Genomic DNA, 13,207 nt, shown 5'->3' with positions numbered 1-13,207 from the left:
CCATGGGATTAAAAAGTTTCGGACGCAACTGAGTGGCTAACACTTTCACTCTCTGTTTTTGGATAGTTCTTTTACAATGTTGTTAGTTTCAGGTGTACGCACAGCAATTCAGCTATGCACATATACATATTCTTATATTCACATAGATATTCTTTTCCAGCCTCTTTTCCCTTTAGGTTATTGTTAATACAAGACACTGAGTCGAGTCCCCCGTGCTGTACAGTAGCTCCTTCTTGCTTACCTATTTTTTATTGTAATTCCTCCCTTTTTTCTGGCCGCATTGTGTGACACGCGGGATCTTAGTTCCCTAACCCAGCCTGTGCCACCTGCAGTGGAAGCGTGGCGTCCTAACCACTGGACCGCCAGGGAGGTCCCTGTTTACCTGTCTTATAGATGGTGGTAAGTATATGTTAATCCCAGACTCCCAGCTCATCTCCCCCCACCACCTGCTGTGCCCTTTGGTAACCGTACGTTTGTTTTCCATGTGAGCATTTCTGTTTTGTGAATAGGTTCCTTTGGACCAGGTGATTCTTGCTGGAATGGGGAAGAGAGGGGAAAGGAGAGGACTTTCCTGTGTATTAGAGGTTTAGCAGCATCCTTTGGACTGCAAGGAGATCATACCAGTCAGTCCTAAAGGAAATCAACCCTGAATATTCACTGAAGGACTTATGCTGAAGCTGAAGCTTAAGCTCCGATACTTTGTCCACCTGATGCGAAGAACTGACTCACTGGAAAAGACCCTGATGCTGGGAAAGATTGATGGCAGGAGGAGATGGGGACGACAGAGAATGAGATGTTTGGATGGCATCACTGACTTGATAGACATGGGTTTGGGTGGACTCCGGGTGTTGGTTATGGACTCCTGGCTTGCCACAGTCCATGGGGTCACAGAGTTGGAGACGACTGAGTGACTGAACAGCAGCTCACAGCTGCTTCTCACTGTTCAAGCATTCCCTCATTTGACCCTCACTGGAGTCTGAGAAGCAAGTGTTCTCTAGTGAGGACCAGGAATCTGCTGAGAGTTGTGTGATGCATCTGTCTGCCAAAAATACACACGCAACCTAAACGTTGAGAGTTATGTTTAATTTGTCAGATATTCTTAGGACTCAAGCCCGGGAGGCAGCATCTCAAGTAACCCCGAGAGAACTGCTCAGAGGAGGCGAGGGGAGGAGCCAGGTAATAAAGAAGCTTCGCAACAAAAGGCAGATAATCTGAACCTCGAACGCTACCACCAATTAAAGAAAACCAACTATCCCAAGTTAGAGAATTTAGCGCTTTTCTACGTATGGGAAGATGGAAGCGTCCGGGCTCGCTGAAATCATCACTTCGATGCGCGCCTCAGCTGTCTGGGGCCAGGATCCTGCTGTTTTCACGTCCCAAGTTCCCTCCGGGCTCACCCTCAGTGGTGGCCGCAGTCTGATGGCTGCTAGATGGCTGTGTTCTTTCCTTCCTGAGCACCCTCAGGGCTCACCAGCTCAGCAGCCGTGGTGGCCGTCATCGCCCATGACTGTGATACCCTATGTTCACTGATACAGCAGGAAAAGTTCCATCTCTCATATCCCAGAATTTCTTGACGACTGACAAGGCTTCTGTATTCTTGAGTCTTCGGGGAGCTCCAAAGTGAGGACTGGGGCTTCCTAGGTGGAGCAGTGGTAAAAGAGTCCGCCTGCAAAGCAAGAGACTTGGGCTCGATCCCTGGGTCAGGAAGATCCCCTGGAGAAGGAAATGCAGAAGGGAATAGCTACCCACTCCAGTATCCTTGCCTGGAGAATCCCATGGACAGAGGAGCCTGGTGGGCTACAGTTCACAGGGTCGCAAAGAGTCAGACGCACTGGGCAGGTGCACGCACACACTCACACACAAGATGATGACTCACACACTCCTTAAGGGGCCCTTGCGCCATGGAGGGCACACAGCCAGCTCCAGCTCCGCTCTCTGGATGAAGTGAAGGCGGGTCCATGCGGGGCTATACTGAGGAGTCCTCAGGGCTGCAAGATGGGAGTGAAACCTCACTCTCCATGAAGGAATCCTGGTGCGGCTCAGTGGAGGACTCAGAAGAGCCCCATGGGCATTCCTCGGGGTGAACCTGGGAGACACAAAGTGAGGGGTGAGCCCCGGGGGAGGGGCCAGGGGAGGGGTGGGGGGAGGTGGTGAGACTCACCTGCATGTCCCTCTGCCTGTCCTCCTCCGGTGGGAGGTGCACCGAGACATCATCTGCAAGGAAAGAGGAGAGGACAGGCTTCCAGGAAGGGCCTTCTGGTCACCCAGTCCTGCCATCTGTATTTCAGAGCCGTGACGGGGTGGAGTGAGCAGACCAAGTAGGTGATTCAATAGTTAGTCCCCCAGGGGACTGTTGGTAGAAACAGTATGGGAGACCCCTGTAAGCGGATGACTCCAGAAAGCAGGTTTGCTTAGCAACAGAACCACGCACCAGAAGCAGGAGACCTGCCCCCAACAATGAACCAGTAGTGGCGTGAGCCCCACAGCCTGCCCAGGGAGCTCTGAATTTAATGATCCATGGGACATGCTCTCTACACACATTAAAAAAGAACAACCATTTGTCGACCTTGCTTGACACCTGAGGGAGGGGCCAGAGGAACCTGCTCAACCGGGAGGAGGAGCTGATGATGGAACTGTGATGTCTACTCAGGAAAGTCAAAGAAGGTCTTCCCCTCCCCACTTTTCCTGTGATTATAAAACTGTAGCCCAGGAAATTCCCGGGGGTGGTACCGCCTTCTCGGCCCGCTTGTAAGCCTCGCAAGTGTCCTTTTCTAGTAAATCACTTCTTATCTACTGCTTCGCGCTCACTGACTTCTTCTCTGCACTGAGACAGGAAGGACTGTGGCACAGGGCTCTTCAGAGCCCCCAGGAATGACACCAGCTGCTTTCAGATGGACGACTGGAAGTAGGGAAGGGCAGTGACATCACACACGGTAAGGCCTGCCCCAGCCTCTCGGCTTCTTCCGAGATGCCTCTATCTGCCCCTGAAGGCAGCCTTCCCCCAGCCCGGCTCCCTCGCCTAATCACTCCTCTTACCGGGATTTTCTTCTGAGAAGTCCATGCCAGGGTTAGAGCTGAGGGAAAGGAGATAGATGCATTAAGGTGGGTCTGAGGAATGAGACAGAAACAGCATTTTCTACTGGGAAGAGTCCAGATTGTCCTACCTGTTAAAATCCGGTTGGCTCTTGGTCTCATTATCAGTGGAACCTATGGAGAGGCAGTGCTGAGAGCCCCGGCTGGCAGGGGACCCACCAAGCCCCTCCCTACGCTCCCCCCACCCACTGACCCCTTCCCCTTCCAGGAACCCTTCCCCTTCTAGGACGTACCCTGTTGGCCTCCACAGCAGCACATGCAGATGAAAAAGAAGAGGAGGAAGAGGAGCGGGAGGAGCTCGATGGTGGAAGTCCCAGACACGACGGCAAGGGATCTTTCTTCAAGAGGGTTTTGGTAGACTTCAGGTAGGTCTAGGAGTTGGAGGACAGTACAGATCTGTGGTTGGTCTCCGGCTGGACCAAGTCACCCTTTCAGGACACAGGTATTGTATTTACTGTATAAGTACTGTGCGCCTTCCATATACGAGCAAGTCAGTGGATGCTTTGGAAACTGGTGAACCTATGCAGTAACAGAATCTAGACACATGAGCCAGTGCACAGAAGTTGTTACTCTTCTGCATATTGAGATAAATTACACAACAAAACTATCTACTGTATTTTGCAGTAGTCATGTATGGATATGAGAGTTGGACTATGAAGAAAGCTGAGCACCGAAGAATTGATGCTTTTGAACTGTGGTGTTGTAGAAGACTCTGGAGAGTCCCTGGGACCGCAAGGAGATCCAGCCAGTCCCATCCTAAGGGAGATCAGTCCTGAAAATATCCATTGGAAGGACAGATGCTGAAGCTGAAACTCCAGTATCTTGGCTACCTGATGTAAAGAGCTGACTCATTGGAAAAGACCCTGATGCGGGGAAAGATTGAAGGCAGGAGAAGGGGACAACAGAGGATGAGATGGTTGGATCGGCTTCACCAACTCCATGGACATGAGTTTGAGCAAGCTCCGGGAGATAGTGGACAGGGAGGCCTGGCATGCTGCAGTCAATGGGGTCGCAAAGAGTCAGACATGACTGAGCGACTGAACAACAACAACCCTGGGCTTCCCTGGTGGCTCAGTGGTTAAGAATCCACCTGCCAGTGCAGGAGACATGGATCCATCCACGGTCCAGGAAGATCCCACGTGCCTCGGAACGGCTGAACCCACACACCACAACAACTGAGCCTGCGAGCTGCAAGAACTAGAGAGCCCGTGCTCCACGACAAGAGAAAGCCTCACACAGCGGCAGAGACCCAACGCTGCCAAGATTAATGAGTTAATGTTTTAAAAGATAATCATAAAAGATAAAATAAAATTTTGCACATTTGTGACACCATGGGTGGATCTAGAGGGCGTTTGGCTAAGTGAAGTAAGTCAGAGAAAGACAAATGCCACCAGCTCTCACATGTGGAATCTAAAGAACAAAACAAGGGCAGACCTACAGAACCAGAGAATAACCAGGCAGCTGCCGAAGTGACTGAAGGGGATTAAGAAGCACTAACCTTAAGTTACAGAATAAAAAAAATACAGAGATGAAATACACAGCACAGGGAATGTACTCAATCATAATGTAATAACTTTACATGAGAATAGATGTTACCAGACGCATCCTGGTAATCATTTAATAAGGTATATAAATGTCCAATCATTATATAGTGGGAAAGTGAAAGTCACTCAGTTGTGTCCTGCTCTTTGCGACCCCATGGACTGTACAGTCCATGGAATTCTCTAGGCCAGAGTACTAGAGTGGGTAGCCGGTCGCTTCTCCAGGGGATCTTCCCATCTTCCCAACCCAGGGATCGAACCCAGGTCTCCTGCATTGCAGGCCAGTTCTTCACCATCTGAGCCACCAGGCACAACTGAAATTGCTATAATATTGTACTTCGATTATATTTCAATTAACTTACTAAAAACCTATGCCAAACACTTAGTACAATGTTGAGGTCACAACCAGGGCTCCATATATCTGGAATATGAAAAAACTAACTTACCTCTTGATAGATTCATAAGATTAAAATGAGATCATATGTATAAATGTTGAGAATAGCACTTGGCAGATGGGAAAACCTCAACACATGTTACCTAGCAACTGTTAACATTAAACAACAATGCCTACTTTGAGCAAAAGCTTGTTGTCTGAGCATGACAGGATCGTATCTTAACTGATGCAACACTCTGTTATTATTTCTTTTTCTTTTTTTGGCTGTGCTGCACCGCTTATAGGACCTCAGTTCCTCAATCAGAGATTGAAGCCTGGCCATGGCAACGGCACCTAACCACTGGACCTCCAGAGAACTCCGGTAATTTCATTACAGAAAGAAGGAACCTGGGGCTCAAATGAGGAAATTGCTTACAAAAGGTCATGAACCAGCAAATCTTGATGTCTTCATTTTACTTCAAGTCTGTCTCCTAATCAAGAGTGCCTTCCTTGTGAAGAGAACTCCCATAGCTGAGAGAGCTGGAAGCAATTACTGTTGCTGTTCTTTAGTCACCAAGTCGTGTCCGACTCTGCGACCCCATGGATTGTAGCCCACCGGGCTCCTCTGTCCATGGAATTCTCAGGCAAGAACACTGAAGTGGGTTTCCTTTTCCTTCTCCAGGGGATCTTCCCGACCCAGGGGTCGAACCCACATCTCCTGCATTGCAGACAGATTGTTTACCACTGAGCCACCTGGAGGCAGGTGAGGTGACAGCAAATGGAGAGGACGCACAGTGCCCCCAACAAGTGACACTCCCGAACCCAAAGAGGGACCTGGGGCCTGCGCAGATGTCCCCGGTTCTCTGTGTCTGTGTTCTGAACGTCGATCTCAGCTGTGTTCTCTTTCTGCATTAGCTCAAAACCCGAGCATTTCCTCCTTGACTCATCTGCGCCGATGGGGAATAGCTGGAGATCAGGAAGCTTTCTAGAGAGGGGAAGAGGTTTTCCACCGAAGATTGGCAAAATGTTGAAGAATTAAAATACAAAAAATAAATTAAGGTATTTCCTAGTGGCTCAGTAGTGATGTATAAGGAAAGGACCATAAAGAAAGCTGAGCATCAAAGAATTGGTTCTTTTGACCTGTGGTGTTGGAGAAGACTCTTGAGAGTCCCTTGGACAGCAAGGAGATCTAAGCAGTCCATCCTAAAGGAAATCAACCCTGAACATTCAGTGGAAGGACTAATGCTGAAGCTGAAGCTCCAGTACTTTGGCCACCTGCTGTGAAGCACTAACTCATTTGAAAAACGCTGATGCTGGGAAAGATGGAAGGCAGGAGGAGAAGGGGAAGACAGAGGATGAGATGGTTGGATGGCATCACTGACTCAATGGACATGAGTTTGAATAAGCTCCAGGAGACAGTGAAGGACAGAGAAGCCTGGTGTGCTGCAGTCCATGGGGTCGCAAAGAGTAGGACACGACGGAGCGACTGAACAACAGCTGGTGGCTCAGTGGTAAAGAATCCGCCCGCCAATGCAGTAGACATCGGTTCCACCCCTGGTCCGGCAAGATCCCGCATGCCAAGGGGCAACTAAGCCCGTGCGCCACAAATAGAGTCCGCCTCTAGAGCCCAGGAGCCGCATCCACTGAAGCCTGGCAGCCAAGAGCCTGTGCTCTGGGAACAAGGGAAGCCGCCGCGGTGAGAGGCCGAGCATCCCAGCTAGAGAGGAGCCCCTGCTCACTGCAGCTAGAGAAAGGCCACGCCCAGCTACGAAGACCCAGTGCAGCCAAAAAATAAATAATACATAAAAACAAATTATTTAAATTAATTAAGCGAAGCGTGTGGAGGAGGGGATGGTGCAGGTGAGAGGCTGAGGTTCTGTCAAGGCTACACAAGTTCACCCCACGTCCAACTCGGAGTTCTCTGGGAGAAAAAGCGAGGCACCACTCACCGGTCTGTGCCCAAATCCCTTGGTCCCGGCAAAACACTGAAACAGAGAAACACTTGGTGAGAGAAGACGGCCGATAACACAGTGGGCTCCCAAACGCCTCGAGCTTGGGGCGTGACATCCACACCGAACCGGAGAAACGCGGCCCGCGGGTGACGCCTCTGCAGTTCCCTGTCCCGGGACCTCACAGAGGGGAGTCCCAGCAGAGGAACCCGCTTAAGAACCCCTCCTCGGCGCCTTCTTCCCACACCCCCAGGCTCCCACAGGACCACCCGCGGCCGGCTCACCGAGCCCGAGCAGAAGAGGGACGCCCGGGGACATGGCGATGCGCGGCGCGCAGCCCGCCCAGCACGGCTGCACCGCGGACCGCGCCGCCGGGCCAGAGACCTCCCGCCGCGGAGACAGTGTCACCTGCCCGGCAGAAGGGGAAGCGCTGCTTGTGCAAGACAGAGACAGTGCCCCTCCACCCGCCCGCACAGCGCCCGGGCTGGGCGTGAGTTACCTGCGGGTTTCCTGCCGTGATTTTCCGGCCACGAAGATGTGAGAGACCGGCCCTCCACAAAGACCTGCTTTTCTGCCGCAGGGCTTCCCCGATGGTTCAGTGGGGAAAGAACCCGCCTGCAACGCAGGAGACACAGGAGACGCGGGTTCGATCCCTGGGTGGGGAAGATCCCCTGGAGGAGGGCATGGCGACCCCCTCCAGTATTCTTGCCTGGAGAATCCCATGGACAGAGGAGACTGGTGGGGCTACAGTCCACGGGATCACAGAGAGTCGAACACGAATGACTACACATACATCTAAGGAGAAATTTTACTCCTCCCCCTGAAATAGGAGGTCACACGCAACTAGAAAAGACTGAATCTGATATACGAAACTATGAGGGATGGTGTTGCCAACCTTAATCAGACCTGAGAATTTTATGGAGAGTAGTGTGGGTCGGTCCGGGAAGTGGCCTGGAAGACCAATTCTTCTGTACGATATGGACTCTCTGCAGTAACGGTGGGTGTGAAAAGATGCGGCCAAGTCACAGAGAAAGAAAGAAAGAAAAAGTTTTAGAGAAAAACATCTGCATGTAATATAATGTGATATGCCAGTTATGCCTCAATAAAAAATGAATACCCAAAACACCCCCAAAACAAGTCCTAAACTTTAGGTATATCATATTCAAACTGAAAGAAACTGAAAGAAAATCAAAGAAACAATGAGGTTGAGACTTCATTATTGAAAAAAAAGAGAAAAAGGAAGCATTGATATTCATTCCATTCCTACAGTTTTCATCATCAATTCTTTCCCACACAGACATAAGTGACATTGAGTAGGACTGTTCTGGAGTTTCACATGCGATTTGGCACGTGGGAGTCACTTGATACATTAATTAGTCACTGGATACACTAATTGCCTATAGATAAATAAACTTAAAAAAAAAAAAGAATCCTTATGTAAGTGGACCCAGGCCATTCAAACCCATGTTGTTCAAGGGACAATCAATATACAGTTATATATAATTGCATATAAATATATGTAATTGTATATATGTGTGCGCCTGCTCAGTTGTGTCCGACTCTCTGCAACCCCATGGACTGTAGCCCGCCAGGCTCCTCTGTCCATGAGATTCTCCAGGCAAGACTACTGGAGTGGGTTCCCATGCCCTCCTCCAGAGGATCTCTCTGACCCTGGGATCACATTTCCTGCATTAGTCAGTGGGTTCTTTACTGCTGAGCCACTGGGGAAGTCCATATAAAATTGTATATAAAATTATATATAATTACATGTAAATATATAATTATATACATAATTTATTAATTACACATAAATATATAAAGGTATATGTATGTGATTGTGCACGTATTATTACATGTATATTACTGTGTGTATAAGCACATGTATATTATATATATTTATACATATATATAACTATGTATATTCAGAAGTATATACATTATGTATTCCAGACCCTGTAGGACCTTCGTTTTTTAAACTGGGGTGTAGTTGCTTTACAATGTTGTGGGCAGCAAAGTGACTCAGCCACACGTATACATGTATCCCTCTTCCTTGAATTCCCTCCCATTCCGGTCACCACTGAGCAGTGAGTAGAGTCCCCTGTGCTGCACAATTCTTTCTCATTAGATTAGTTATCGATTTTATACATAGCAGTGTGTAAATGACCAACCTAGACAACATATTGAAAAGCAGAGACATTACTTTGCCAACAAAGGTCCGTCTAGTCAAGGCTATGGTTTTCCCAGTGGTCATGTATGGATGTGAGAGTTGGACTGTGAAGAAGGCTGAGCGCTGAAGAATTGATGCTTTTGAACTGTGGTGTTGGAGAAGACTCTTGAGAGTCCCTTGGACTGCAAGGAGATCCAACCAGTCCATTCTGAAGATCAGCCCTGGGTGTTCTTTGGAAGGAATGATGCTAAAGCTGAAACTCCAGTACTTTGGCCACCTGATGCGAAGAGTTGACTCATTGGAAAAGACTGTGATGCTGGGAGGGATTGGGGGCAGGAGGAGTAGGGGAGGACAGAGGATGAGATGGCTGGATGGCATCACCAATGGAAGTGAGTTTGAGTGAACTCCTGGAGATGGTGATGGACAGGGATGCCTGGCATGCTGCGATTCATGGGGTCGCAGAGAGTCAGACACGACTGAGCGACTGAACTGAACTGATGTATATGTCAATCCCAATCCCCCAATCCATCCTCCCTCTAAAAAAAAAAAAAAATGTCTTTGAAGTCTGGTATGAGACAGGGCAAGTTCCCCGTGAGCAAGTTCTCTGTCCCCAGGCGCTGCCCTGGGGGCCAAAGTGCAGAGGCTCTCATCCGCTTGGCTGTAGCCGCCATGTTTCTGGTGATCCCGGGGTCTCCACGGTTAACGCCTGGTTCAGCAGAGAAGGTTTTGAGTGCCTTGGTCTCAGTGAACCAGGGAGGAGCCCTCATAACTATGAGCAGCACCCCAAGATTGGCAAGGAGGGTCATGAGCCCCCCTGGCTCAGCCCACGCATCCTCCCCCCAGGTCAGCTCCATGTTTCTCTGCTCTTTCTGCCACTGGGGGTCCCAGGCTCTCCTAAAACCTACCATCCTCGGTTTTGGTGGCACAAGACATGTTTTCTCCTCCCTCCGTCTCAGCCGCCTCTGCTTTCTCCTCCTCTCAACTCCATCTCATCAGATCCACCGGATCTTGGCCGTCAACCTACACATCTCCTCTTGTGACCCCCTCCACCTCCCGAGAATGCATGTCCTCCTAATGTGTCACCTCTAAGGAGACACACCTAAGAAGCTCACCGCTCCTGAGCTTCCAGCCCCAAAGGGCTCCTTGGGCGGCCTCTCACTTTCCAAGCTCTCTCTTGGACGCTTGTTAATGATGGCTGGTCCTGGCCACGTGGAGAGAGCAGTGCCTGTTCATGAGACAGTGTTTACCTCCCGCCCCTCTTTCTACTATCTTGCTCCAGGTACCGTGATGTCCCCACTGGCTGGGATCCACTCTAAGTCCCTCCCACCCACATTTCACTATGTCCTCGTTGAACTCTTCTCCCAGACGAGCTGTTTAACAGGAAAACAGGGCTCATGCTTACTGAATGGCTGCAAAATGTTTCCTTCCTTGAACGCGCCATTATTTGCTGAAGCCATACGGCTGACTTTTACATATTCTCCAGCCTTTCTGTGTTAAATGAAGGCAATCAATGCACTTTTTTACAAATGCAATCAAGGTTCTTTTACACATTAGCTTTCCCTCGAGCATGTAGATTCGTAGGCTACATTTTGAGGGAGGAAATGCTGAGACTGCTGCTATAAACTGAACAGAAACCGACAGGGAGATTCTGCCCTGGGGAGGTGCCTAATGGACAGTGTAATAGGGGAGATAAACAAAAACCTGCCCAAGCCTGGTCACAGCTTTGCGGTTCACTACACTTGATGGACTACAGCGTAAAGCACAGTTCCCTCCTAAGAGGCTTTCTTTCACCAAGTCTTAAGCTACATTGTCTACTGATCAAGGGCTGCCCTGGTGGCTCGGATGGTAAAGAATCCACCTGCAATGCAGGAGACATGGGTTCTATCCCTGAGTTGGGATGATCCCCTGGAATAGGAAATGGCAACCCACTCCAGTATTCTTGCCTGGAGAATTCCATGGATAAAGGAGCCTGGTGGGCTACAGTCCATGGGGTCACACAGTCAGACACAACTGAAGCGACTTAGCACACACACAAGACGAGCACATGACTTGAGACAGCCCAATCAGAGGCACGAAAGAAGTACTTCTCTCTCCCTCACTGGACAAAAAAACACACAAGAAAGCAAGTAGCCCAAATTGGCTCTGGTAGCCACCTCATGACCTCCACCAAAGAGATTGCCTTAGGCTCCTCCAACCCCTGTAACAAATAACACCACCTCTGTGACTTGTTCAACTCTGAGTTATGTCAAATTCTTTGCAACCCCATGGACTTCAGCACGCCAGGCTCCTCTGTCCTTCACTATCTGCAGCTTGCTCAAACTCATATCCATTGTGTCGATGATGCCATCCAACATCTCATCCTCTGTCACTCCCTTCTCCTGCCTTCAATCTTTCCCAGCATCAGGGTCTTTTCCAGTGAGTCAGTTCTTCGATCAGGTGGCCAAAGTATTGGAGTTTCAGCTTCAGCATCAGTCCTTCCAGTGAACACCCAGGACTCATCTCCTTTGGATGGACTGGTTGGATCTCCTTGCAGTCCAAGGGACTCTCAAGAGTCTTCTCCAACACTACGGCTCAAAAGCATCAATTCTTCGGCACTCAGCTTTCTTTATAGTCCAGCTCTCACATCCATACATGACCACAGGAAAAACCATAGCCTTGACTAGACTGACCTTTGTTGGCAAAGTAATGTCTCTGCTTTTGAATATGCTGTCTAGGTTGGTATTAACTTTTCTTCCAGGGAGCAAGCTTCGTTTAATTTCATGGCTGCAGTTACCATCTGCAGTGATTTTGGAGCCCAAAAAATAGTCTCTCAGTGTTTCCACTCTTTCCCCATCTATTTCCCATGAAGTCATGGGACCAGATGCCATGATCTTAGTTTTCTGAATGTTGAGTTTTAAGCCAACTTTTTCACCCTCTTCTTTCACTTTCATCAAGAGCCTCGTTAGTTCTTCTTTGCTTTCTGCCATAAGGGTGGTGTCATCTGCATATATGAGGTTATTGATATTTCTCCCAGCAGTCTTGATTCCAGCTTGTGCTTTATCCAGCCCAGCATTTCACATGCTGTACTCTGCATATAAGTTAAATAAGCAGGGTGACAATATACAGCCTTGACGTACTCCTTTCCCAATTTGGAACCAGTCTGTTGTTCCATGTCCAGTTCTAACTGTTGCTTCTTGACCTGCATACAGATTGGCCAGGAGGCAGGTCAGGTGGTCTGGTATTCCCATCTCTTGATGAATTTTCGACAGTTTATTGTGATCCACACAGTCAAAGGCTTTGGCATAGTCAATAAAGCAGTAGAGGTTTTTCTGGAACTCTCTTGCTTTTTTGATGATCCAGTGGATGTTGGCAATTTGATCTCTGGTTCCTCTGCCTTTTCTTTCTTTTTTTTTTTTAAGCTCAAAATAATACTATTTTATTAGCTCCATATTTATTTATTTATTTATTTTAATGCTTTTTTTAATTTTATTTTTAAACTTTACAAATTGTATTAGTTTTGCCAAATATCAAAATGAATCTGCCACAGGTATACATGTGTTCCCCATCCACAATCTGGAAGTTCACGATTCATGTACTGTTGAAGCCTGGCTTGGAGAACTTTGAGCATTACTTTACTACCGTGTGAGATGAGTGCAATTGTGCGGTAGTTTGAGCATTCTTTGGCATTGCCTTTCTTTCGGATTGGAATGAAAACTGACATTTTCCAGTCCTGTGGCTACTGCTGAGTTTTCCAGATTTGCTGGCATATTGAGTGCAGCACTTTCACAGCATCATCTTTCAGGATTAGATAGCTCAACTGGAATTCCATCACCTCCACTAGCTTTGTTCATAGTGATGCTTTCTAAGGCCCACTTGACTTCACATTCCAGGATGTCTGGCTCTAGGTCAGTGATCACACCATTGTGATTATCTGGGTTGTGAAGATCTTCTTGGTACAGTTCTTCTGTATATTCCTGCCACCTCTTCTTAATATCTTCTGCTTCTGTTAGGTCCATACCATTTCTGTCCTTTATCAAGCCCATCTTTGCATGAAATGTTTCCTTGGTATCTCTAATTTTCTTGAAGAGTTCTCTAGTCTTTCCCA

General features: G+C 48.4%; 1 protein-coding gene across 3 annotated transcripts; it reads right to left on the bottom strand.

Annotated features, from left to right (window-relative positions):
* Nucleotides 1–1,064: 1,064 nt before the first annotated feature.
* On the bottom strand, nt 1,065–8,630 carry LOC139177213 (uncharacterized). Of its 3 annotated transcripts, XM_070771763.1 has the most exons (9): nt 7,241–8,630; nt 6,957–6,992; nt 5,842–5,992; nt 3,327–3,464; nt 3,165–3,207; nt 3,037–3,074; nt 2,162–2,214; nt 1,877–2,086; nt 1,065–1,666 (listed from the first exon to the last, which is right to left on the bottom strand). In XM_070771763.1, exons 3-9 carry the CDS (start codon nt 5,917–5,919, stop codon nt 1,495–1,497), a joined length of 732 nt encoding a protein of 243 aa, XP_070627864.1. In that variant the 5' UTR covers nt 5,920–5,992; nt 6,957–6,992; nt 7,241–8,630; the 3' UTR covers nt 1,065–1,494. The 3 variants fall into 3 exon arrangements, with proteins under 3 accessions (XP_070627864.1, XP_070627865.1, XP_070627867.1); XM_070771766.1 differs by lacking the exon at nt 5,842–5,992 and having other exon boundaries at nt 1,515–1,666; XM_070771764.1 differs by lacking the exons at nt 6,957–6,992; nt 7,241–8,630 and having other exon boundaries at nt 5,842–6,884.
* Nucleotides 8,631–13,207: the final 4,577 nt, after the last annotated feature.

The sequence above is a fragment of the Bos indicus genome, chromosome 18 (assembly GCF_029378745.1).
Source record: "Bos indicus isolate NIAB-ARS_2022 breed Sahiwal x Tharparkar chromosome 18, NIAB-ARS_B.indTharparkar_mat_pri_1.0, whole genome shotgun sequence".
Taxonomy (NCBI): domain Eukaryota; kingdom Metazoa; phylum Chordata; class Mammalia; order Artiodactyla; family Bovidae; genus Bos; species Bos indicus.
This window is presented reverse-complemented; position numbering and strand designations above follow the sequence as displayed.

Coding starts and splice junctions, on each gene's coding strand:
- LOC139177213 (XM_070771763.1), bottom strand. CDS start 5,919: ATGCAGAAAGAGAACACAGCTGAGATCGACGTTCAGAACACAGACACA. Junction 2,215..3,036: donor CTTCTCAGAAGAAAATCCCG/GTAAGAGGAGTG, acceptor CTTTCCTTGCAG/ATGATGTCTCGGTGCACCTC. Junction 2,087..2,161: donor ACAGGCAGAGGGACATGCAG/GTGAGTCTCACC, acceptor TGTGTCTCCCAG/GTTCACCCCGAGGAATGCCC.